The following is a 23,031-nucleotide window of genomic DNA, read 5'->3' as shown; positions in this document are numbered from 1 at the left end:
TTGCCCCTAAAACGAGTGCACTGAAACAAGAAGCATGCATTATGTCGTGCAGTTTCTGAGAGTCAGGAATTGGGGAGCAGCTTACTAGCTGGGTCGTCCTGGGCCTCTCACGAGGCTACACTGTCTGCCTGGGGCGAGGGGCGGGCTGCCGTCGTCTGCAGGGTCCACTTGCAGTCACTGGCCCTGCTTCTGGCAGGAAGCCGCAGGTCCGCACTGCGTGGGCCCTGCTAGGGCTGCTGTCAGTTGGCATCCCCTAAAACAAACAATCCACGAGAGAGACGGACCAACATGGAAGCTTTATAACTTAATCTCAGATGTGACATCCTGTCACTTCTCCCGTATTTTACTGGCCACACAGACCACTCCTGGTATGATATGGGAAGGGACCACACAGAGACCACTGGTGACCATCTTGGAGGCTGGCTACCACACCAACCATAAATAGAAAGCAGAAGCATTCGCCAAAAATAGATTTTAGCCACAGAAATAAGTACAATGCAAACAAAACAATGTTAAGAAATTCCAGCTAGCTTGGAGGGTTTTCTGACATCTACTCTCTATTAGCTGGAAGGGAATTGACCAAGTGGTACAAGATGTAGGAACGCCAAACTAAGATGTCTCATCATCTTGTCAAAAGGATTGACAGGGACTGACTATCAGTGGCACATGCCCAGGCCTTGTAAAACAGTGACCGCTATTTGAAACTCCTCATGTTATAGATGAGACCGACAAACTTGCCCAACTTCATACTAATAATCAGGTAGGACTAATTTTAACTTAAGGATACAATGCTCCCTGATCCTGCAGCTCAGATTCTTAGATGTACCTGAGACATACCTGGGATAAAGAAATCATTATTAGCATAAAATGTACGTTGATATTTTGGTTGGACATAAATAAAGCGTTGGAATTTTTTTCTGTTTTTAGCAATGAATTGAATAATTTTTTCACTTGTTTCTTCCAGTAACTGCAGGACAATGATTTGGTGATTTTTTTTTTAGTTAGTTTCATGTGTACAAAACAACAGAATGACTAGACATTTACACCCCTCAAAGTGAAACCCCCTCAGTGTACTCCCCTCTGACACAGCTGTTACAATACCGCTGACTTTATTCCCTATGCTGGACCGCACATCCTTGACGATATTCTTAAAGAGTAGAACTTCTTTATATTGTAACTGTTTCAACGATGCGTTCATCCATTGACCCTACTTTCGCTTTAATAGAGGATAGAATTATTTGGTTGATGCCTGCGTTTCATGTTCAAGTAAAGCAGCTAGGAAACTTACACCAACACAGAAAGGAACTGAAACAGCTGGCAGAGACATTTGGCATTGGAGAGCAGCTCTGGAACAAAGCTCAATTGTCGGCCATTAGTCAGCTCTGTGGCCTGTTCCTGATACAGTTAACCACCTCCCCAGACTAATGCGTAAAGAACACTGTGATTTATCGTATTAGGGAGAAGTAAATAATAGTTTGTTTTCATCCAAAGCAAGTCTTAGATTGTCCTATGCATAAAGGATCTTTTCCCCAAAATCAGAACTAGGTATTTTCAATCTAGTAAATGGAATTTTTCTCTTTGCTTTGCATGTGATTTATTTCTGAGAAGAGAAATAGCTTGCAGTCTTGTGAAGACCATCCCCTCTAGAGTAACTAAGGTACATGGGCTCTCAGTTACGAGTGCATTTATTCAGCTATGCTGGGCTTGTGGAGGAGGGTCCTTTCAGTTTTTGCCAGGCCAACAGATCCTCTTCAACGTTCAATAACCAAATGAAAACTACAAGAACATGCATTTGGGGAGAGGGTAGGGAGACTTTTAGTCTTTTCCTAGAAAATTTTTGCCAGGTGAAAACCGCAGTTCCCTCTAACACATTATTTAATAACTGTATGTCAGAAAATTTTACACAGTCGTGGTCATTTAATAAATGGGATCAGTGGTGAATTCAAACATACATTCCAAAAGCATGTGAAATAATTAGCAAGCCTCTGAAAGATCTATTAATATATACAGTAGTTTAGTTTGCCGAGTCTGTGATTCACCTAACTATTGGGTGGCAACCTTAAGTGTTTGCCTATCATTTCATTTCATTTAAAATTGGGAAGGGGAGCACATTTTATTTGTACATGGTGGCATAATGTAGAATTAAAGTCATTTTCACTTTGAGACTCTCACAGTATTTTTAAGCCAGTTTCCTCTTTCTTTAGTTCTCAGCATTAGGTCAGAAGTCATAATAAAATAGTGATCGCAGACATCTGTAACTGTTAAAAGAAGAAACTTTTTAAAGCACACTTTATCAAGAAGGAGGTTACTCTTGGGGGGAAATGAGTGGAAAGGGGCAAGAAGAGGGTTTGTAGGGCACTGCTCTGCTTCTTGATCTGAGAGCTGATTACATGGAGGTGGTCTTGAAAATTTATTAGGGTGTACACTTAGGATTTGTGCGTTTTTCTGTACATATGCTACCGTCAAGTTTTTTTTTTAATGAACTATGTTTAATTTGTTGAACAGAATAAGAAAGAGACCTTCTTTTTCTGAGTTGACCTTTCAACCTTGTAATCGCCATGTAAGAATTACACCATACCTTCCTTAATCGATGCCTTAGCTATGTTCTATCTAAAACAAAAACAGAGTCACTCCAAAGGCCTGTGAAATTTTAACAGTGTCTTTATTTCCCACATAGGACAGCACAATTACCTTTGTGCTGGAAGAAATGATTGTATCATTGATAAAATTCGAAGAAAAAACTGTCCAGCGTGCCGCTATCGAAAATGTCTTCAAGCTGGAATGAACCTGGAAGGTAATGTAAATACCTGAAAGTAATTATCTCTGCATCATCTAAAAAGTTATTTTACTGTGCAGATGTAATAGTTTAGTTATTATACATGTGCTTGACTAGCATAATTTTATATTATTGCTTAATAAAAGTAGGATTTTTAAGGAATATTTCATATTTTGCTTAAGTTTATTCACCAGCTCTTACTACTGAATTCAGTATAGCCAGACTACATACTAAAACAGAAATTATGTAATGATGAAACTTACAGAATTTGAAGCAGCATTACTTTTATAGATCTGCAGAGGAGGAACTCCTCAAGGCAGCATTGGATGGCTTTTGTTATCTTTTTCAAGTAAAGAAGAAACCTGAAACGAGTTCTAAGTTTGATTTTCGTATCCCTTTTGATGAAACAAGTCATACAATTAACATTGACCTCATCATTTAAAAACTTTCCTCCGCAAAGAGTTTGGAATTCTGCTTTAACTGAAATTGCAAGTTCCATGAAGGTGGTGATGGTGATCTAATAACCCATGTGCTTAGTATTTGTTGTGATGGAAGCCTTTCATTCAGCAAGTGCTCATTGAGGCAGGCATTAGACATAAAATTGTGCCTGTATTCAGAGTTGACTGCCTGGTTAGGTTGCAGAGTCAGTCACAAAACGAACAGAGCTACAGAACAAGAGGAGGGTCACCTAATTCTGTCCTCAAAGAAGCAACATTGAATTTTAAATCTAGAAAAGCTGAATAGGAATTAGGTGAAAATAAGGGCAGGGAAATGAGCAGATTTGTATTTCAGAAAGACTATTCTTGGTTAGAGAGACCAATTAAACAACTGGAGAACTCTAGATAAGACACAGTGATTTGACATGAGAGGAAGAATGGGAACCATGTGGTTCTTTTGATAGAAGTACCGTGTGTCCCCGAAAATAAGACCTAGCCAGACTATCAGCTCTAATGCATCTTTTGGAGCAAAAATTAATATAAGACCCTGTATTATATTATTTATTATATTATATTATATTTTATTTTATATTATATTAGACCGGGTGTTACATTATAGTAAAATAAGACCGAGTCTTAAATATTAATTTTTTCTCCAAAAGACACATTAGAGCTGATGGTCCGGCTAGGTCTTATTTTCGGGGACACACAGTACTAACTGTTGGTGCTATCTAGCACACACTGGATGTGTATCTAAATATAAAGTAGATTTATGGGTGCGACTACAGATAGATACTAAGTGGCACATATGCAGTTGATAATGTGTAGAAAATTTGAAAGGCTTTAAAAAATCTTAGAGTTTTTTGGTATATGTGTGGTTTGAGTGTAAAAGCCTCATTTTTGTTTTTTAATTATTCCAGTATGTATAAAACCTTTATTTGGAGTAGGTATGTATATATGCCAGAAATGTCTGGCAGATCATAATACTTTAAGAACAATTCATGCTTATTTTTTTTACAATCTTTAGAAATATTCTCTTGCACATCCTAAGCCAGGTAGTTTCATGCCAGCCCCAGAGTAACTTTGCAGACGCAATCAGCTCTCCCAGCCCAGTTCTCTCTGTAAATGTGCCTCAGTACTGCAAGTGGTGTATTTTGATACTGTTGCCCCATACCAAGTAATTCTCGAGATTTATTTTAAGGCAGCCTTCACTGCCTACCATTTGAACACAGATAAAATTTTTAACGGTGATCCCAAATGTTTCAGATTTCATTTTAAGGTGTATTGTAACCATTCCAAAATGCAGCTTTATTTTTGGTATAGAGTCAAGTGGAACTTGGAGGCTGATGACATTATCAGATTTCATACCTGATATTTTATTAAGACAGAAGTGGAGCTTTCAGACTCACAAACACTTCAGTAGAGATCATATGTTGACTGCGAACCTATGTGCTCCAAGGGGCCAGGAACTTTGTGTGGAGTAAAAATCTTAACTAATTCAATTAAGACCTCCTTGCTAAAATTACATGAAAACATTACTCCATTTTCTTGCTCTAGTCAGTCCAACACAGTTGGGTGTGCTTTTTGAGCTTGATTCAGGAGCCTCCATTCTTTCAGTTAGGACTATAACCAAATAGTAAGAAATTAAATACTTACATGTGGAGTCATAGAAGATATTAGAGTCCTCCAGCTTGTCGTCGTCCTTTCGTCTTTGTTTTAATGTGGGATGTAGGAACTCATATTCTAGACAATTTAAAGCTATGGTTAATTGAGGTTTTGACAGTACTATATATCTCAGCATATTGATGTGAGCTGTGCATGTTGTTTTACTGTGTCAACATCCCATGATTTTGAGATCTGGGTTTCAGTAAGAAACCTTCGGTTGTTTCTTACTGAACCCCCTAAAGGTTCCCTTACGCATAGGAGTTCTTCTTTGTTAAACTCTATCACTCCTTTATGGACTAGTATTCTCTGAATTCAAAATATTCTAAAACCTTATTCTACCAGTTGAGGTACTGACAGTTCTTCTAGCACTGAATGTGTGCCAGGAACTGTTCGAAGCATCTTACATATTTTACCAGATTTAATTCTCAACCACCCTATGAGGTAAGTATTAATATTATTCTCATTTTACAGAAGAGGAAACTAAGGCCCAAGGAATAACTTGTACAGATACCTGAAATTCAAGCATGTTGATTTCAGATTTATGTTCTTTACAAAATATACCATACTGTCTCCAACAGAGCATGGTAAAATACATTAGATCTGTCCGGATCCTGTTTCTGTTTTGAAATGCTAACTAAAAAGCCTTAAAATGTCTCAGTACCACATTCAGCACAATAAATAAATGGGACCATTCTACTGATGTAAACGACAGGCTTTTTTTCTCCCTTTCTTACACTGGACATTGAGATATAGTTCCTGCCACCATACCTGTCATCCATAAACTAATCTGCACTTTAGGGGCAGAAGATCTAATCCTTATTTTAAAGGTGATTAGGATATACGTTTTCCCTTAGCAAAATGGTTGGCATCTCTGGTAACTGAGGCATGATCATTTCTTCATTTCAGTTACATTCCTTGCCCTTCCTTGGAGCTCTGAGTACTTTACAAATGCTGTAATTCTGTGCTTGCTTTGGCAGCACATATACTAAAAAAGAATATATAATTTTTATTTGTCACTAAAACAGAGTATGAGTATGTTTACTAAAATGTTTGCAGAACCCATGTTGTAATGTGATTACACTGTTCCAGACTAAGTCAGAGAGAAAAGCTTTAGTTACTTTATTATGTAATATGAAAATGGATGCTTTAGGTTTATAGAATCATCAATATAACTCTTATAAAGGGAAATTAATAATTTATGTGAAGAAGTGTAAAGTTTTTCTCTAATCTCTCCAAGTGTTTTTAATCCCAAGTAGTACCCATCATTACAGGTTATTTTTTTAAAAAAATGAATTTTTCTGTTGTTAGAACTAATACTAACTTTGGCATGTGATCTGCTGTGTAACCTTCCTATCTTGGTAAGAAGGGGACTTTGTGTAAAGGTATTATAAATAGTATATATGTGTGTGTGTGTGGCTCTCTTTACTATATACATACCCCCATAATTTAGATTAACCCTTAGACACATTTTCTAGTCTGGTATTACAAGCTTAAGTTCTGTGTTTCAATTGATAGTAAAAGTAGTTTGTCTTAATACCAATGAAAATTTTGATTTTGGAGCGAAAGTGAGACAAAAATTAATTTATGGAAGTGATTCGTTTAGATCGCTTTCACATAGTACTGTAAGACAATTTTGTAGAAAGTATAGCTGTAATAAAAATAAAGTAACTGGCTTATTTGTAGAGGAAATTAATATAGGAATAGGTTTCTTTGTCCTTTGCTTTCAGAAAAAATGTTTTTTTCTCTTATTCCATGTCACTTTATCATAATTCCTAAATAAAATATTTCTCCTCTTTCAACCTAGTTTCAGAAATTAAAATGCCTCTTGAATACAGTGTTCTACACCTTCCCATTGCAACTCATTTCTGTATATGTTTTAAATACCCACAGCTCGAAAAACAAAGAAAAAGATAAAAGGAATTCAGCAGGCCACTGCAGGAGGCTCCCAAGAAACTTCTGAAAATCCTGCTAACAAAACAATAGTTCCTACAACATTACCACAGCTCACTCCCACCCTGGTGTCTCTGCTGGAGGTCATTGAGCCTGAGGTGTTATACGCAGGATACGACCCCTCTGTTCCAGATTCCTCGTGGCGAATCATGACCACACTTAACATGTTAGGTGGGCGGCAAGTGATTGCAGCCGTGAAATGGGCAAAGGCGATACCAGGTAAGATGCAAAAGATGACACAGCTAAGGCACAAACCTTTGTGTTTTCCTTTTTTAAAATCATAGCTGACATGCAATATTGTATTAGTTTCAGGTGTACAACATGGTGAGTCTACATTTTTATGCCTTACGATGTGCTCACCACGATATGTCTAGTAACCTTATCTGTAACCATACAAAGTTATTAAGGATATCATTGACTCTTTTCCTGTGCTGTACGTTACATCCCCGTGACTTACTTATTTTATAATGAAATTAGTACATCTTATTCCCCTTCACCTTTTTCTTCCATCCTCCACCACCATGGCAACCACCAGTTTGTTCTCTTGTATCTATGATTTGTTTCTTAAACAAAAACACTCTGGCTCTTTATCATCCTGGTCCCATGGTATATATTGTTTCTTATACTCAGTTCTGGGGAAGAGCCAGGTAAATATGGGAGACTCTGTAATAAAACTTTTCAGATTACTCAGAGCATAGTCATTTCAGATAGGACAATATAACAGAAGAACTAGAGTTGCAAACTTCCTTTTACAGTTAAGTAGGGGAAGAAAATCTGTTTTCCTTCAATGTATCACTTTTTACAATCAGGTGATTTGTAAAATTGGATAACAATCAGGCATGGTGACACTTTGTCAAAACGTACTGACGTAGCATGATTTCAACGCTTCACTCCATAAAATGGTATACATTTACTGTACATTTTAATCTAATTTTTACGAAATAAAAGTTCCCCTATTGGAACTTAATGTGGAACAGCATAGGTCCAGTGGGACATTGACAAGCTCATGTTCACACACATAGTTAGAGGCAGAATGAGGATGAAGTGACCTGACCTATCAGTCCTACCAGGTCAAGGGGGAGAGAGGTCTGAATGCCAGGGGAAATTTGTTTGTTGACTTCATTGAATGAATACTGTCCTCAGCCAGGACTCTTGGCTTGCTCCTTTACTTAACTGGGCAAAAGGTAACAAAAACTGGTTTGGTTTTGAACTTTGAATGCTTTTAAAAGGCACTGAGGTCATATACATGTCACAGGACAAAGGAGAACTGAGCCCACTTGGTGCTCCGTTTCCTCAATCTGTTAGGGGGTCCCCCAAAACAAGGCTAGTTCGTATCTGGTCTTTGGTATCACCAGCTTATCCTGACACCTTTATTTCTCTTAATTCAGGCTTCAGGAACTTACACCTGGATGACCAAATGACCCTACTGCAATATTCATGGATGTTCCTCATGGCATTTGCCCTGGGATGGAGATCATACCGACAAGCAAGTGCAAACTTGCTGTGTTTCGCTCCCGATTTGGTTGTTAATGAGTAAGTCATTTGTGAGTCATTTTCCCTGTATTTGTAAGGTATTTTTAAGCAGCTGATGTTTTCCTGGTGCACTGCTGCTATTGTGATCGTTCAGGACTGAGTCGGTGCTGCCAGCAGCTATCATGTGGCCTCATTCCTGTCCCAGGACGTACTTAAGGACATTACTGAAACAGTGAGCATCTCTGGGGCGGTACAGTCTGCAGCAAGTAAAAAGGAACCTTGTGGTGGCATTGTGTTAATGACATAGCCCTATTGCAGAAAGGAAAAGGAGCATGACACAGTTCCATTCTGGTAGATGTCACTGCTGGAGGGACATTCCAGCGAGGACAGCAGGACTGAGGGAGGCGGGGGGGTGCAGCCAGAGAAAGAGGTGTCCTCGCGTGGGCCTCACTCACTGTTTGTGACTTGGAAAGAACACGGGCACAAGAATTATTTTTTTAATTGGGAGAGAAGCAATCAAGTATAAACCAGCTCTTTTCTGGCCTTCTAGGCCCATGCTCTATCTGGGAAATAATGTCAGGTGTCCATTCCCTCTTACCTCATTGCAGTGGTTTCTGAACTCATTTTCTGCTTCCGGTGTCTCCTCCATCGTGTTGACTAGTTTTTCTTCCTAAAACAGAGTTTGATTACATCACTTATTTCCCCAGCACACAGATGTCCTGTCTCCTCACTGACCAGCCAGTACACAGGCATGCTTCCTGGCTTTCCAGAACCTGGCCTCCCGTTCTCTCTTATTGTCCTCACATACTCATTGCTCCCACTCAGGTGACCCATTCTTCAAACATATGATGTATACGTCACCATATAAGCCCTCCCTGCTATATATCCCAACCAAGCTCTTAGCACTGTCTGTCTTGGATTATTACTTTTTGTGCCCACAGCTAATCTCCTTTACTAGAATACGAACAGGGAGTTCACGCACACACACATACCCATGGTCTGAGCAGAGTGAAAAATGAAGAGGATTCGTGTTTGTGTGGAAAAAAAATGGATATTTATTTAATTGTGAGCTCTGGGTATTTACTGTTCACAGGGGTTCAAAAAAATTAATGAAATCTTAAACCACATTGCTAGAATAATAGTCCCATTATACTCTGTGAGTCAAGCATCTTTAGTAGTTTGTGTTCAGAAGTGGATGCCATATTAAAAGTAACAGTGACAACTTTAAATGTCTAAAGCAGGGGTGTCCAAACTTTTTTCAACATTTTTCACCAAGGGCCATATTCGGTAAAATACACAAACAGTCGGGCCACTCACTCGAGGTGAGGTACGTATTGCCTCACCTGGTTTATTTAAGTAAATTAAATATATTTTCGGAATTTGCTGTGGGCCGATTAAAAATGGATCGTGGGCCACAGTTTGGACACCCCTGGTCTAAAGGGACAAGGAGTTTGGAAATTAACATCAATTGATGAACGGGGGATATTTGGAGGAAAGCGAAAAGGAGACTTGAGAGCAGAGGATAGCCTATATATGCTCTGCAAAGATAAAGCAAACATTATCTCTTGGGACTACCAGGCTTAAAAATAATGGCAGAAGTTACCGAAAAGTGTCTGAGCTGAGTGTTAAATGGGAGGGCCTGCCTTGTGATGTAGTAAGCTCGCATGGTTGTGTTTTAGAGACTGTATGATACTAGCTCCAGATATCTTAAAGGAAATTCTTAGGTATCATGCAAGAAGCTGCAAGTAGGGAAGTAATGCTAGATTCAGGGCAGATCATTTTTGTACTACTACTAGGGAATTCCAAAGCCATGATCTGGCAGGATAAATGGGAACTATCCAAAGCAGAGAGTTCAGGTATTCTCTAGTGGGCTGTTGGACTACTCGGTGTTTCTCTGTGGTGCTGCTTACCTTCCAGCACAGTACTCACTCAGTGGTCTATGACTACTTACCAAGTGTCCGACGCTATATTAGGAGTTTGAGCGATAACAATGAACACAATAGATGAAGCCCCTGCTAACATTCGATGGGAACATCAAATCCATGACCAACATAGTTTTTGTCATGATACAATACTGCGACTAAGGGACAAGGAAAGGGCTATGTGCTACGTTAGATTTGGGGGCCACAGAAGATCTCTCTAAAATAGCTGAGCAATAAATAGAACAAGCTGTGAGAAAGGAAGGGCATTCCAGCCAGAAGAAATAAGTGTGAACCTTGGCCTGTGTGAGGAACTAAGAGAAAGTCACGGAGGATATTGTATGAGTTTAGAGAAGTGGACAGGGGTCAAGCCAACAGAATCTTGTAGGCCATGATACAGAATTTAGATTTTATTCTAGGAGCAAAAAAACCAGGTTAGTGTTTCAAAGAGGATAACATGATGGACGATGGATTAGAGGGGAACAGATACTCATCATACCCGTAATACTGTGTTTCCCCGAAAATAAGACCTGGCCGGACAATCAGCTCTAATGCGTCTTTTGGAGCAAAAGTTCATATAACACCCAGTCTTATAGTAAAATAAGACTGGATCTTAAAGTAAAATAAAACTGGGTCTTATATTAATTTTTGCTCCAAAAGACACATTAGAGCTAATTAGGTCTTACATTTGGGGAAACACAGTATGTTGCCTGGTACATATTGGTGAAGAACTATGAGTATACCAGAGAACAAGCCAGACAGGGTTCCTCACCTTTATTGCTTACACACTAGCTGGGGAGACATACATAACCACCAGATAAAATAATTTCGGACTCAAAGTTTTTACTAGAGAAAGGTCTGTTTCCGATAGAGTGGCTAATGACTCCTTGGAGGTGTCATTTGAACTGAGTGAGACCTGCAAGAGAAAGACCAAGCCTCAGAGTGAGAAGTAAGTAAGAGGACAAGAGGCATGTGAAATGTATATGCTGCCATCTGCGTATTCCAAGAAAGGGCCACATCTTTGTCCTCAGCTAACACGCACTGCCATGTGCTGGGCCAAACCAGATCTCCACACAGACACACTCAAGGTATCTGTGTCAGAGAAAGAAGTCACATTGACTGTTGCCAAAGAGAGGACAATTCAAACCACTGCATCACAATTTAACAAGCTTCTAATTGTATGATCAAATTTTAAATTAGCTGATAAATATACGTAGTTTATAGGTAAACTCAAGGACATTTAAAATCTTTAAATATTTGTTGCTTATTTCAGAATCCAACCATGCTTATTTATATTTTGGAGCTTGTCTTTTTTTTTCCATTTGTTTTTTTAAGGAGGGCACAGCTTACAGGGGCCCATGCAGGGATTGAACCAGCAACCTTGCTGTTATCAGCACCACACTCTAACCAACTGAGCTAACCAGCCACCTCTCCAACCGTACTTATTTATAGTCACTTTCTTAAAAAGCAATTTGAAGTCATTCAATTGAGATTAAAACTTAATTGACACTTAGATGAAATAGCAACTTATCCTTTTATAAAAATTATCGAATTCAGAGTTTTTCTATTTTGGCAAATTTAGATTTAAACAGCGTAACCTGATCATGCCAGGTTCATACTTTATGTCCTTACATAAAGTAGGAATTACAGAAAAAATGTTCTCTCAGCTCTCTTGGAGGATAAATGTCTCATGCAAACAGTTTTGAAGAGGCCATTGTGACTTCACATTCTTTGTGCATATGATAAGCTGGGCAGGCCTCCTGCGCTTTTCTTTCAGCTGTTTCCATGCTGCTCTGGTATCTGTGATAGGCAGATTTGGGGTGTCAGAAAGTGTACATTCAAGTTCTAACCATCTAGGTAACTATAAAGCACTCTCTCATCATTTCCTTAGGTCAGAATGTTGTGGAAAATACTGGGTTTTTTCACATCCAACTAGAATGATTTTTCACTCTACTACACTATAACTTTGTCTATAACTACCATGTATAAGAAACTAAAGGAGAAAAAGATATTTCCCAGAAAAGGAATGCTTAATTGCTGTTGAGGACAGTGCCTCTTTGGGAAGAGATTTTAAATTTGAAGAGTCATGCGAATGCCTCTGTAATCGCTTTATCAGTATACAATTCATGTCTGATGTATTTGATGCAAAAATAACCCTTTTATTTTTTCTGTTAAGTCCAAGATTACTTTCGGTTAGAAACTTGGAAGTATTTTAAAAACCATGAACTGGGCACAGCTTCAGGCCCTTAGTGTCCTTTAAAAAATTAGGAAATTTTAGAGATCTATTTGAAAATTGTAGATGTGATAATGACTGTTGAGAATCCTAACTGACCATTCACTTGGTACCTTTAGTTAGAAGTGTATTCAGTCACACAGTGTCTGTCAGAGGCAGATTTTGGGATATCAGAAAGCCTAGAGTCGAATTCTAGTTCTGACTTTCTGCTTAACTATAAACAGTATCACTTACAGTTGCTTTTAGAATGGAATGTTGTGGGAAAAAAGAAAAAACCTTTTGATTTTTAAATGGTAGGCTCTAAAACTGTGGTCTAGTTGGCTATATTCAAATGTTACCATAAAACATTGATTTAAATGAGCAAGTGATAATAAATTCTGTAGAATAAATAATACATGGCATGTACAATAAAAAAGTAATTTCTCCAAAGTAAAATTAGGTTGTTTCCATCGTCTCTTTAGATGCTCTAAACCCAGGAACAAGTTTAAGGAAAGTTTTCCAAAATTCTGATCTGTGTGGAATTAGCACTCATAGTAATAGTCAGGTTTTTCTTTATGAGTTCAGCTTTGCAAAATAAAACCAAAAAAAAAAAAATGTACGTTTTTGGAACGAGCACTATTTCTTTCTAATTCAAACACTGGTATTTGTCGTTCACAGGCAGAGGATGACCCTACCCAGCATGTATGACCAATGTAAACATATGCTGTTTGTTTCCTCTGAGTTACACAGGCTTCAGGTGTCTTATGAAGAGTATCTCTGTATGAAAACCTTACTGCTTCTCTCTTCAGGTTTGTAGAACACCGATTCACTTCTAAATATGTCAAAAGCATGAAATAAAGAAACAAAGGTTCATTTGTATGCATAGCACTAATAATTCTGCCAAGTCTACTGCTGTCTCCTGCTAGTCAGATAGGTTTTCATAAATGTGCCTTTACAAAAGGCACAGCCAATGATACAGAGATTAATAAACCAGATGTTGTGGACAAATAGGGTATGTGAGTTGCACAGGGGTCTCTGTTAACCTGGGCTGTGTATAGATTGCCTCCTCTCTTCCTGAGACCTTTGATGACTCCTCTATAGGCGACAAGACACACCCTCCAGAAGGTGTGACTATTAGAGGATTGCTTAATGCAGCGTTGGAGTTGGACTATTAGGCAGATGTATTCTATCTAGAAAACAGCAACAAAGGTTTATAAAACAATCTTCAAAGTTTAGATCAAGTTACTGGTAACTTCAGTGAAACTACTTTCAGCTAGCAAAGGCATTACTTAGTTAAAATTAGAAAGCTTCTGAAGAACACAAAGTATCCTGTGGCATTTTAAACAACTAATAAAAGAAAAATGTGAACCAGTAGGTATTACAAATTTTAGGCCATTCCAGTAAAAAAAATACAATTTCCATATACTATAAGTACATTTGCAATTTTAAAAGTCTGTTCCTTTAGTAACTGCGGTTTCGAGGTTGTCAGATAACTTTAAGCTGCGGCTGTTGCAGTAACTCCGCTTTCACACTTTGTTCTACATAAAGTTGTTTCATGTTCATGCATTTAAGGAGTATTAATATTAAATCAAAGCAAGAGAATTTTCCACAACCCATTAAAAACACCTAAAGGTAAAGATTATTGTTAGAGACTCTTTCAAGGTTACCCACAGCAGTACACTTGTTAAAGAAGTGAGCTTGGTGGTATTTGAGTAAACGAAGTTCTGATCATGATTTTGATTGGTAATATCCATGTATAAGTCAGGGCCAAGATACGAATGAATCTTATAATAAGTAAAAAAATGATGGTTAAAGTTTTATACATACCAGACTCACTGAGCTAGATGTATAGGGAATCACAAGAATGAAAATATGTACCTTAAGATATAATTAGACTTCTACCACTCGGATAGATTACTGGAAAGTAACCTAACCTCCGACTAAAAAGGCTGGACTAAAACCTACATGCAGGCAGGAACCCAAAGGGGGTAAGCTGCACTCTGAAGCTAGCTTTTTCTTAACAATTGTTAAATGCGTGTGTGTGGTATGCATGTATGTAAGTGAACAAGAGGATGAAGCGGCATGACAGAGGGAAGTAACAGTGCTTCGGAACGTGAAATTTTCACGTCATAATGAAAACACCTTTTGTACAGCATAGCACACTGCCGTAAACGAATAAGGCAACCCTCAACCAGCATAGCAAATCATTATCTTAACCCATTTACAGTACACCACCAGCTGAAAAACAGCTCTGGCCTGACAATCATCAGAGAGCCAAAACGAAAAGTGATAGACAACAGGAAAAGACATTTAAAAGTTTTCAGCCATTTATCTCTTTGTATAAGGACACCAAACGCTATATCCAGGCAGTACAATGAATTCCACATAGTATATTAATAAAATCCAGCTGACTGAACAGAAAGGTTAACCAGAAAAATCACTGAACAGGCAAAGAAAAAAATCTTCAAAGGAGAGGCAATTTAACGGAACAGCAACCGAGAAAAATGGAATGATGTTTTTCAAAATGTTAAGGAAAAAAAATGAAACGAAGATGGAGTTCTAATCAGTAAACAGCTTGGAAGTTATCACACCTATCCTCACAACAAGAAAAAGCTGCACATACTGAAATCAGTGACTTTTCTTAGAACTATTAGAGAACTGATGTCATAAGGTAAACCGGCAGCTCTAAATCTAGAGAAACAGGCAAATACAGAGTAGCACAGACAAGGTCAACTTCCTGGGAACAGCAGCTTCTAGAGCCAGTAACTGGTGGGAACACTTACGGTAATTTTGATGAATTCTGGAGACCAAATGAGGAATAGTGGGAGAATTAAGAAAACTCTTGGGATCCAGTCTTGGGGAAGGGGTGTCCCCCACATCGTCCTTGGTGTTTACCTCCAGAAGCTCGACCAGGTTCTCATGGTCTGACCCCAAAAGCAAAAATTAACGAGTGGGACTACTTCAAACTAAAAAGTTTCTGCACAGCAGAGGCAAGCTGCCCAATGGGAAATACTGAAAATTATATATTTGATAACAAGTCATACAGCTGAATAACCAAAAAACAAACAATCCAATTAAGAAATGGGCAGAACTGAAAAGACATTTTTCCAAAAACAACGTACAAATGCCTAATAAGCACAAGTGGTTCACTTCACTATCAGGGAAGTGCAAATCCAAACCACAATGAGGTATCACCACACAGCTCTTAGAATGGCTGTCATCAGCAAGTCAAGAAAGAAGTGCTGGCGAGGGTGTGGAGGAAAGGGAAGCCTCCCTCACGTACTATTGGTGCAAGGGTAAATGGGTGCGCCCACTATAGACAACAGTATGGAGGTTCCTCACTCAACAGGTTAAAAACAGAATTACCATATGACCCATTAACTTCACTTCTGGGTATTTGCCCAAAGAAAATGAAAACACTGACTCAAAAAGATCAATGTACTCCCATGTGCATTGCAGAATTACTTACAATAGCGAAGACATGGAAGCCACCTACGTGTCCACCAGTGGGTAAACGAATAAAGAAAATGGGATACGTATACATGTGTGTAATGGATTATTCAGCAATGAAAACGAATGAAATCTTGCCATTTGTGACAACATGGATAGACAACCTTGAGGGAATTACGCTGAGAGTGAAATAATTAGTCAGAGAAAGACAGATACCACATGATCTCAATTACATGTGGAATCTAATAACAACAATAATAATAAAAAAAAAAAGCTCATGCATACAGAGAACAGACCGGTGGATGCCAGAGGCAGAGGGGGGAGAAATGAGTGAAGTGGGTTAAAAAGTACGAACTTCCAGCAATAAAATGAAGTTAGGATGTAATGTACAACATGGTTACTGTATTGCATATTTGAAAATTGCTAAGGTAGTATATCTTAAATTTTCATCACAAGACAACAGTTTTTGTAACAATGCATGGTGATGGATGTTAACTAGACTTTGTAGTGATCATTCTGCAGTATATCCAAATATCTAATTGTTATGGTGTACATGTGAAACTAAGATAAAATCATGTTTTAAAAAATAAAAATAAATTTAAAAAAATAAAAAATTTTTAATCCAATGAGAAAGACAGAGAAGGAAACAAATCCACAGGGCAAGTATGAATTAAATTAAGACTTCTTGCTCTGAAATCCACTGCTTTTCCTCTATGTTCTGAAAAGTCCTGAAATCCAGAAACCTGCCTCATTTTGTATTAAACGTTTAGCTTTACTTAAATTTTGACCATCAAATCCTTTTTTCCTCTAACCATTATTAACACAGAGCTCGAGTTCCTAGGGATACACTTTGAGAAATGTAACACTCTGCAAAAGTCATAATCTCTGTAAGATTAAATGAAACCATGATTCACAATTCTTACTAGTATCAGTTTTTGAAGAGTAATTAAAAAATTGATTTTACATCAATTTTATAATCCAGAATCCATGTGATGTTTTCTCTATTTCTAAGTACGTAAGGGAAAGCAGGTAGTTCCTCCCCAGTAAGCATGAATATAGGCTACGTTAAAAAAATTTTTTAAATCAAGTTTCTTTTTAGATTGGAATTCATATCAACTCAGTATGTTAACACATTAATAAAATGTATTTAAGGTTCTAATTGGTGAGATCACAGATATTCCAAGGTGGACTTAAAGGAATAAACACTGTTGCGGAAGCCTTCTATATGTCTGTAACTAGAATTAAATTGAAGGGCAGAATGACAGTCACTATTTGATCTTTAAAACAGCTTTGTGAACTAAAAAGGAAGGTGTCATCACCAGCTCCAGTTTTACAGATGAGAAATAAAGTGATTTACCCAAGGTTAAATCCTCCAATTTCCTATTATCCCATATTCTCTTGGCTGTAGTTTCACGGTCCTTGCTTTTTTTAACAGTGCATTAAGAGCATATAGACGAAGTCATGAAGCATGCTATTAATAATACTTGCATATATGAAAAGGTATCACAAAATTCTCTAATTGACTACATCTTAATCTTTTAGTTCCTAAGGAAGGTTTGAAGAGCCAAGAGCTATTTGATGAAATTAGAATGACCTACATCAAAGAGCTAGGGAAAGCCATTGTCAAGAGGGAAGGAAACTCCAGTCAGAACTGGCAGCGTTTTTATCAACTGACAAAACTCTTGGATTCCATGCATGAGGTAAGTAAGGGTCACACATAAATCTACATATCAGAAGAATTTTCTGGGATATAAAGTATGTTCTAATTAGTGTATATAATTATACACCAAGAGTTGGGTTTTTTTTGTTTTTTTTGTTCCATTTGTGGATGCTGATGGTTTGAGCACAAGCTGTGAACCTGTTTGGCACACATTTTTCCTAAGGCCAATTACGAGATTTAATTTCATCTAATCATGTGCATATAACATCATGATGCTACTTTGACAGAATTTAACAGCAATGTTATTTAAAATTTAGAATTCCGTTTTTGCATGATTAATCCAAACTGAGAATACATCCTTCATATATGTTGGTACTGCAGTTCATCACGAAACACTGTTTTAATTCCATATAATCTTAAATACAATTTAAGGTATTCAAGATGTCTGGTACCTGAGTGCTCATTTTACTTAAACTTTTTTTCACTTGAGGAATTCCAGCAGAGATTGGTCAGATATTCTATCCAGGTCAAATATTTTTAAAAAAAGAGAAAGGCCGACAAGTATGAGATGTCCCTAAAGTTTTTAAGAGAAATCATTTACTATATCTTCTCTTGCAGGTAGTTGAAAATCTCCTTCACTATTGCTTCCAGACATTTTTGGATAAGACCTTGAGTATTGAATTCCCAGAGATGTTAGCTGAAATCATCAGCAATCAGTTACCAAAATATTCAAGTGGAAATATCAAAAAGCTTCTGTTTCATCAAAAGTGACTGCCTTAATAAGAAAGGTTGCCTTAAAGAAAGTTGGCTTTATAGATTTTACTGTACAAACTATCAATTTGTCCTATAGTGGTTTTGTTGTTTAAGTTTTCCTTTTTTGTTTGTCTGGTTTTTGTATTGTTTTAAATACGCACTACATGTGGTTTATAGAGGGCCAAGACTTGGCAACAGAAGCAGTTGAGCCATCACTTTTCAGTGTTGGGAAAAGTGGAAATTGATAGTTGGTGGGTCCCGGAAATTAGAAACGATGGGAGGCTAATCTCCACTGTCAGAGAAGGATGGCACCCAAACCACCAGTGCCCAGTCTGCGTAATGAACTTTCTGCTCATACTTTTCACAGTTGGCTGGACAAAATTTTCTAGACTTTCTGTTGGTGTATTTTCCCCTGTATAGTTAGGATAGCATTTTTGATTTATGCATGGAAACCTGAAAAAAGTTTACAAGTGTATTATCAGAAAAGGGAAGTTGTGCCTTTTATAGCTATTACTGTCTGCTTTTAACAATTTCCTTTATATTCAGTGAACTACGCTTGCTCATTTTTTCTTACATAATTTTTGTATTCAAGTTATTGTACAGCTGTTTAAGATGGGCAGCTAGTTCATGGCTTTCCTAAATCAACTCTAAACATGAATCTTCTGTGTGAAAATGGGCTGGTGCTTCTAACCTGATGGCACTTCGCTATCAGAAGACCACAAAAATTGACTCAAACCTCCAATAGTGTCAAAAAGGATCATGTTCTGTATATATGTGATTCAGTGAAGAATTAATAGGTTGTGCAAATTAACCATCCCTAACTGGTATAGAGCACCTAGTCCAGTGTGACCTGCTGGGTAAACTGTGGGTGATGGTTGCAAAAGACTAATTTAAAAAAAAAACAACCAGGAAAAAAATAAAAATCAACATATACAAAGAACTACCAGGAGGCCCTGTTTGTACCCACTGGCCTATCTCTGCAGTGATCAGATGGTAAGAAAGTTGGTAAGCTGTCTTTCAGGACCTTTTGTTGTAGTTTGTGTACCTTCTTAAAAGTTCCAGATAACCAGCTGAAACAGCTGAGAGATTTTAATCAGACCAAGTAACAATTCCTCTCACTAAACTTGACTCCCCAAAATCAATCTCTAATATGGCAAAAGTGGCAGGACCCCCATTTTCACATTCCCATCTGTCAACAATTGGTCTAGCTTTCCTCGTGATACAGGAAATCAGCTACTGATCTTTGTGATTTAGAACTGTATGTCAGACCTCCGTGTTTGTAAAACCACACACCCTTCCCATCCCTGTGTGTGCCATAGAATTTAACGAAAACCTTGTGAATTTCTCCTCACTGTCAAGAATTATCATTTTAAACAAAATAGAAGCTGTAGTAGCCCTTTCTGTGTGCACCTTATCAACTTTCTGTAAACTCAAAACTTATATTTACTAAGCCACAAGAAATCTGATTTCTATTCAAGGTGGCCAAATTATTTGTGTAATAGAAAACTGAAAAATCTAATATTAAAAGTATGAAACTTCTAATATATTTTTATATTTAGTTATAGTTTCAGATATATATCATATTGGTATTCACTAATCTGGGAAGGGAAGGGCTACTGCAGCTTTACATGCAATTTATTAAAATGATTGTAAAATAGCTTGTATAGTGTAAAATAAGAATGATTTTTAGATGAGATTGTTTTATCAAGACATGTTATATATTTTTTGTAGGGGTCAGAGAAATGTTGATGGATAACCTATATGATTTATAGTGTATGCAAGCATTCATACAGGCAGCAGTGGTCTCAGACACCAAACAGGTTTGCTCCAGGGAAGGAGGAGGTGAAGACTGGCCCTGTGTGCGGTGAAAGTTGCTGAGGCTCCGTCCCACTCAGATCAGAGGACGTCATCCTCTGCCTCCCAGAGTGACCACCCTTCTTATTCCAATAGTGAGTCTGTCCACGCAGGTTTAGTTGACTCACTCTCCCCTTGTGCTAAAGTTATGCTAACCGGAGACAGAAAGGTGGTGCTTACATGCTTACAAGCACCATCTAATAGCAGGGTTACTTTCACATACAGCCTCTCCCACAGTTTAATAAAAACAGGCTTTAGCAGTTTGGCAATAATACGCATAGAGGTACCAGCAATATGTAAATAGTGCAGAATCTCATAGGTTGCCAATAATACACTAATTCCTTTCTATCCTACAGGACTTCTTTTCCAAACAAAATGAGGACATGTTGTTTTCTTTGAATGCTTTTTGAATGTTATTTGTTATTTTTCAGTATTTTGGAGAAATTATTTAATAAAAAATGTAATAATTTGCTTTTTGAATGCTCTCTAAAAGGGAACGTTCCTTTTGTATTGGTTTAAATTGTTCTCAAAAGTATTTTAAGATGGTTTGTAACCCAGCTGGATGTGAAATGTTTGGTGCCTAAGAAATACTGCTTGAATATTATTATCAATGACAGTGTTAAGTTTCAAAAAGAACCTCTGAAAGGTAAATTATTGTTCATTTATAGAATGTTATATGTTTAAAACCAGAAAACATATTACAATCTTATTTTAGTCCCAACAGCCTTGGCTCTCAAAAACATAGCTCAGTGGAAAAAGATACGTGCCCTTTGTTCTTAAAACGAAGTCAACTGACATTCATAAAACTATAGGAGGCTGTACATTCAATGGAAAAAGCAGCTGTGCCCTTTTGCAATATGTGGGTAGAAGAAAGTTATCTTAATTACATTGTTCTTCTGAGTATGATTATGGATTTAAGTGCAAAAAGATGGTGCTATTTGAAAGCAGCTTCATTCTCTACGTATGTGGTATCTTGCCATCGCAAACGATTTAAGTTTGTAGTCACTTCAGTGAGAGTTGCTGCCATGCCTGGATGACTCACAACAAATCCTGAAAAGTATTTTTAATTATTGATGAAAAAAGAGTGACCCTCTTGGTGTTTGTAGGCCTTGCTGTGTAATGCTATACTAGTGCTGGTGGGGTATATGTGCCCAGTCATCTAAAACTATAAAAGGGGAACCTAAAAGAGCACCTACCTTCTGGGGGGAAAAGAAAAGAAAAGAAAAAGGCAGACCGAAAGGAAACCCAACATGGTGAGTGTCCATGGAGAGTTGATAACTAGCATGAGATTAGCTCTGGGTATGCAAACAAAGGAAAGCCAAGCTCACTTCAGAACTGGGCAGTGGGAGGGGTGAATAATTCCAATTTTACTTATTTGTACAACCTATTGTTAAGTCTTATCATTTTAGTTATCTATTAAATACCCGAAAACTACATCATCATGCAATGAACAATATTACTAAGATCTGTCAAAATGTAAGCCCTGTGGTAGCCCGTGGTGAGATTTCGTGACCTTGGTCATTCAGAAGACTATAGCTGTAGATGAATGTGTTTCTATGTGCCTGGTTTGAGAGGTGGAAGGGAAAAGAAATGTAAGGAGGGCACTTTAACCACTTTGAGTGGACGTTTCATCATTTCCCAGACTATTACCAGTCAGCCTGGTCCACCAAAGATTAGTGACCAGGTTTTGGGAAAAGGATTAGCTTTTCTCTAGTAAATGCCTGAAAGAAGGATTTTATTTTCTGATGAAACGCTGTATGAAAATACCCTCCTCAAATAACTTGCTTAACTACATATAGATTCAAGTGTGTCAATATTCTATTTTGTATATTAAACAAATGCTATATAATGGGGACAAATCTATATTATACTGTGTATGGCATTATTAAGAAGCTTTTTCATTATTTTTTATCACAGTAATTTTAAAATGTGTAAAAATTAAAACCAGTGACTCCTGTTTAAAAATGAAAGCTGTAGTTTTTTATTCATGCTGAATAATAACCTCTAGTAAAAAAAATGTCTTTTTACCTACACAGTGAAATGTCAGACTGTAAAATCTTGTGTGGAAATGTTTAACTTTTATTTTTCATTTAAATTTGCTGTTCTGGTATTACCAAACCACACATTTGTACTGAATTGGCAGTAAATGTTAGTTAGCCATTTACAGCAATGCCAAATATGGAGAAACATCATAATAAAAAAATCTGCTTTTTCATTGTGACTCCAACATGCTTTTGTAGAACTCGTGCAATCCCAATTTTCCTATTTTTTTTCCTCCTTCTACTAAAGATAGAGTTATCACTTCAGATACCTTAAGATGCTAACGTGGACATTAAATGTCAACGTGGCAGTGTTTGCATGCTAATATAGCATAAATTCAAAATGAGCTTATCCCTAGTGCCAAAGACCCAAAAGCTATCCCCTCCATTGCCTGAAATGGTCATGTGCCAGTTACTACAAAGGGTGCTGAGGGAAGGAAGACTCACTCCGGAGGCTTCTCCAAATATAACATCCTGTCATGAAAAAGGACATTTTATGTAAACAAATGTTATCTAGTCAAAATCCTTACCTTCATTAAAATCAACTTTTTCTCCCAGAAAAGGGCATAAATATTTGGTAACTCTCATAGCAGTATGGCACAATATAGGTGATGAAGACAGAAGAAGAAAAAGTGGTACGCCAGCTATTCTACACAGTCTAGTCAATATTGTCCAAAAAACAAGTGTGTGCAGGCCACATCCAGGAACTGGATTATCTAACAAACTTTCTCCACAAGTGACCACCATCACTAAGAAGAAAGCATCATGATTTAAAAACCAAGTTTGCCTTATTCATCCTATGTGCAGCAAGTATACTTGCTACATGCCTGCTATATAAATATT

General features: G+C 37.5%; 1 protein-coding gene across 12 annotated transcripts in view; it reads left to right on the top strand.

The window, feature by feature from the left end:
• Window positions 1-22,364, top strand: part of NR3C1 (nuclear receptor subfamily 3 group C member 1) — a 98,468-nt gene extending 76,104 nt beyond the window's left edge. For all 12 annotated transcript variants that reach the window (XM_081035361.1, XM_081035355.1, XM_081035353.1 and 9 more), the window contains exons 4-9: window positions 2,678-2,794; window positions 6,769-7,047; window positions 8,217-8,361; window positions 13,111-13,241; window positions 17,425-17,582; window positions 18,161-22,364. In XM_081035361.1, the coding sequence (XP_080891487.1) occupies window positions 2,678-2,794; window positions 6,769-7,047; window positions 8,217-8,361; window positions 13,111-13,241; window positions 17,425-17,582; window positions 18,161-18,313 (983 nt within the window). In that variant the 3' untranslated portion in view covers window positions 18,314-22,364. The remainder of the gene's footprint in view (window positions 1-2,677; window positions 2,795-6,768; window positions 7,048-8,216; window positions 8,362-13,110; window positions 13,242-17,424; window positions 17,583-18,160) is intronic.
• Window positions 22,365-23,031: the final 667 nt, after the last annotated feature.

This window comes from Rhinolophus hipposideros (genome assembly GCF_964194185.1).
Source record: "Rhinolophus hipposideros genome assembly, chromosome: 23".
Taxonomy (NCBI): domain Eukaryota; kingdom Metazoa; phylum Chordata; class Mammalia; order Chiroptera; family Rhinolophidae; genus Rhinolophus; species Rhinolophus hipposideros.
Note: the sequence above shows the minus strand (reverse complement) of the source record. Positions and strands in the feature narration are given on the sequence as shown.